Source organism: Poecile atricapillus, chromosome 3 (assembly GCF_030490865.1).
Source record: "Poecile atricapillus isolate bPoeAtr1 chromosome 3, bPoeAtr1.hap1, whole genome shotgun sequence".
Lineage (NCBI taxonomy): Eukaryota > Metazoa > Chordata > Aves > Passeriformes > Paridae > Poecile > Poecile atricapillus.
In genome coordinates, this window is record NC_081251.1 from 70,763,802 (window position 1) to 70,767,981 (window position 4,180).

The 4,180-nt window shown below is 66.2% G+C and overlaps 1 protein-coding gene across 1 annotated transcript; it reads left to right on the top strand.

The window, feature by feature from the left end:
- The first annotated feature begins 1,113 nt into the window (after positions 1 to 1,113).
- On the top strand, positions 1,114 to 3,736 carry IRF2BP2 (interferon regulatory factor 2 binding protein 2). Its single transcript, XM_058835313.1, has 2 exons — positions 1,114 to 2,280; positions 2,542 to 3,736. The coding sequence occupies exons 1-2, from the start codon at positions 1,248 to 1,250 to the stop codon at positions 3,261 to 3,263; spliced, it is 1,755 nt and encodes a 584-aa protein (XP_058691296.1). The 5' UTR covers positions 1,114 to 1,247; the 3' UTR covers positions 3,264 to 3,736.
- Positions 3,737 to 4,180: the final 444 nt, after the last annotated feature.

The following is a 4,180-nucleotide window of genomic DNA, read 5'->3' on the forward strand; positions in this document are numbered from 1 at the left end:
GGCGGATGAGCGATGGAAAGGGGGTCGGGGAAACAGGTTTTTTCTTTTTTGGGAACGAGACGGCGTGTGCTTAGTCTGTGTGAATTTCGCTAATCTGCATTAGAGAACTGCTGGTTTGTGGTTTAAAATGACAGGAAATCTAGAACGTCCTATTTCCTGTGCACAATGACAACAGTTAAGAGAAAAAAAAAAAAAAAAAAAAAAGTGGGTAATCGTTGTATTTGTTTCTAATGGTGCCTCCCGCTCCGGCGGGGAGAACAAAGCCGAGTGCTGCTCGGCGGGGCGCCGGCCCCTTCCCGGAGGTGGCGATGACCGACCGGGCGGGAGGGACCCCGCAGGTGCGGGGCGCCGTGCCCAAGGTCACAGGGCGAGCGGGGCGGGGGACGGGAGGGGGGACACTGAGCCCCGCACTGCGGGAGGCACCCCCGCGCACCGCTGCACCCACGGGTGGGGGGTTTCGGCAGAGCCCCTCGGCGGTGAGGGAAACAGTAATACACCCAACAATAATAAAAATAAAATCAGAAAAGAAGGAGGGAGCTGCAGGGCACCCCCGCCCCTCGCCTTGTCCCTCTCCGCTCCCACAGCCCTCCCCAGGGGCGAGACGGGGCGGGGGCGCGGCGGCCCCCCGGCGGCAGGAGGAACCCCCGGTGCCGGTGCCGGTGGCGGGGGCGCGGGCAGGGGCCGGGGCTGGGATCGCGGCGGCGGCGGCGGGGCGGGGGCGCCCATCGCGCAGGCGCGGCCGGCACTGTCGAAGAATCGAAGCGGCGGCGCGCAGAGGCGGCGGTGGCGGCTGGAGCCCGGCACGGCACGGCGCCGCCGCCAGCCCCGGCCCCGGCCCCGGCCCCCGTGGCAGTCCCCGCCCCGTCCGCCCCGCCGCGCCGCGCCGGCCTTCGCCGCCCCGCGCCGCCCCGTAGTAGCCAGAGAGCGGGGGAGCCGTGCGGGCGGCAGCGGCCGCAGCCCTGCGCCAGCCGCGCGGCGGAGATGCGCGTCCCCGCCGCCCTGTGAGCGCCGCCGGCGGAGACGGCGAGGGGAGCGGCGTTCCCCGCAGCGGCTCTGCCTGCCGGGGCGCCCGCCGCGCCCCGCTCCAGCGCACGGAAGAGGAAGGCGAGGGGGAGGGGGCCCGGCGGACGGTCCCGCTGCGGCCGCGGCTCCCGAGCCTGCCCGTCGGGACTCCGGTGACGAGGGGCGGAGGAGGCAGCGGCCGGAGCCGGAGCGGGGGGCGCTCGCCGCTGCCCCGGGGCCGGGACATGTCGTCGGCGGCGGTGGCGGCTGCTTCCCGCAGGCAGTCGTGCTACCTGTGCGATCTGCCCCGCATGCCCTGGGCCATGATCTGGGACTTCACCGAGCCCGTCTGCCGGGGCTGCGTCAACTACGAGGGCGCCGACCGCGTGGAGTTCGTCATCGACACGGCGCGGCAGCTGAAGCGGGCGCACGGCTGCTTCCCCGAGGGCCGGGCCCCGCCACCGCCCCACGCCAAGCAGCCTCCGCTCTCCGCCAAGGAGCTCCTGGCGCAGCAGCAGCAGCTCGGCCACCCTTCGGCGGCGGAGGCGGCGGCGCGGCCCCCGCCGCAGCCCCTGGAGCGCTACTCGCTGGCGGCCGAGCGGCCGCCGCCCCGCCTGGGCGCCGAGTACGGCGGCGGCCGGCAGGTCAACGGGATCCTGGTGCCCAATGGCTTCCCCAAGCCCGAGGAGCCGCCAGAGCTCAACCGGCAGAGCCCGAACCCTCGGCGGACGCACGCCGTGCCGCCCACCCTAGTGCCGCTGGTGAACGGCGCCGGGCTCCCCGCCGCCATCGGCGGTCTGGGCAGCCGCGCCGCCGCCGCGGCCGCCGCCTCGCTGGCCGCCATCTCCGCCGCGCCCGCCCCGATGGCCGTGCCCGTGGCCCAGCAGCCGGCGGCGGCGGCGCAGGCGGCGGGGCAGGCGGCGGGGCAGCCCGGCGAGCTGGGGCACAAGCGCCCCGGCTCCGTCTCCTCCTCCTCCTCCTCGGGTGGCGGCGGCGGCGCGGCGGGGGAGCACGACAGCGGCGCCAAGGAGAAGCGGGGCTCCGCCGAGAGCCTGCCGGCGGCGGCGGCGGCGGAGCTGGCCGCGGAGGGCAAGGGCCGGCCGAGCGCCGAGCAGGAGTGGCTGGCCAAGCCCAAGACAGTGCGGGACACGCTGCTGGCCCTGCACCAGCACGGGGGCCACGCCGTGGCCCCCTTCGACAGCAAATTCAAGAAAGAGCCGGGCATGGCGGGCGGCAGGCTGCTGGGCTACGAGACCAACGGCTCCGTGGCCAAGCCAGGTGAGGAGCCGGGGACTGGGGGGCGGCGGGCAGGGCAGGGCGCAGGGCAGGGGGCGACGGGGCGGGAGGGGAGGCTCTCCAGGGATGCGGGGCGGAGGATGCCGGGCGGTTTGGGCGTGCGGGGCGGCGGCCCGGCCGGCTGGGTGGCCGGGTGCCCCGGGGGTGGCCGAGGCCAGCCGTTTCCGCGGTTGTGCGTTCCGTGCGTTGTGAGCGCGCTGCCTTCTTACCCTCCTCCTTCCCCCCCCACCTCTGTCTCTGCAGGGGCCCGGGCCGCCCGGAAGAGGAAGCCTTCCCCCGAGCCGGAGGGCGAGGCTGGACCCCCGAAGATCAACGGGGAGGTGCAGCCCTGGCTGCCCACCTCGTCGGAAGGGATGAAGCTGCCGCTGACGGCCACCCCCTTCATGTCGCCCCCGCCGCCCACCGCCTCGCCCCACTCCAACCGGACCACGCCGCCCGAGGCGGCACAGAACGGCCAGTCCCCCATGGCCGCCCTCATTCTGGTGGCGGACAATGCCGGGGGCAACCACGCCTCCAAAGACGCCAACCAGGTCCACTCCACCACGCGGAGGAACAGCAGCAGCCCCCCTTCGCCGTCCGCCATGAACCAAAGAAGGCTGGGCCCCGGCAGGGAGGTGCCGGGCCAGGGGGCCAACGCGGCGGCGGCGGGCGGCTTGGAGCCCGTCCATCCCGCCAGCCTGCCGGACTCGTCCCTCGCCGCCAGCGTCCCGTTGTGTTGTACCCTCTGCCACGAGCGCCTGGAAGACACCCACTTCGTGCAGTGCCCCTCCGTCCCCTCCCACAAGTTCTGCTTCCCCTGCTCCCGGCAGAGCATCAAGCAGCAGGGAGCCAGCGGGGAGGTGTATTGCCCCAGCGGGGAGAAGTGTCCCCTGGTCGGCTCCAACGTCCCCTGGGCCTTCATGCAAGGGGAGATCGCCACCATCCTGGCCGGAGATGTGAAAGTGAAAAAGGAGAGGGACTCGTGACTCGCCTGCGCTCGCCGCCCGATGTCACCTTGAACTCGAACTGCTCGAATTCTGTATATATCTATAAATATATATATATAAATATATATATATATCTCCAAGACAAGGGAAATGTAGACTTCATAAACATGGCTGTATAATTTTGATTTTTTTGAATACATTGTGTTTCTATATTTTTTGAAGACAAAAGGTATGTACTTATTATAAAGGCATTTCTTCTAATTCTTCTCTTTTTTTTTCTGTTTCGTTTTTTCTTTTTTTCCCTTTTGTTATAGCAACTATTTGTTGTGCTTCCCTGGTGACAGTTACTGTTCATTGTAGGCTGTGACTTGCGCTGCTTTTTTTAGAGAGCACTTGGCAAACCAGAAATGCTTCTAGCTGTATTTGTATGCACTTGTTTCTTCTGTTTTTTCTTTTCTTTTCTTTTTTTTTTTTTTTTTTTAAATGCCAAATACACTTTCTGACATTGTAAAGATTGCCTTACTGTCTGTGATTCCTTATTCCTGGCCCCTGTCCTGTAGAGCTGGTTGCATGCAGGCTTGGTCTGAGGCAGTTGGGGATAAGAGTGGCTAGCCAAGGCAGGCATGCCCTTTGCCATCCCGCTGGCCAGGCGAGCTTAGGGAGCAGGAGGGCTTTCTCCCAGAAGCGTGTGGCTCGGGTTGCGATGGAAGATCCTCCAGATCCAGTCCCAAATTGCTCAGTTTCTCAAGGGAAGTTGCCACCAGAGTAGGATGTGGAGAGGTGTCCAAGAGGCGCTGTTGAGTTAGGGATTTCTGGGTTTGTTTGTTTTTGGTTTGGTGTTCTGTTTTGTTTTGTTTTTTAAGGCAAAGTTGACCGCAGTTCTCGTGATCAGTTGTAAGATTACAAAACTGCATTTATTCACCAATTGCATACCATAACGTGGAATTCTGATAACG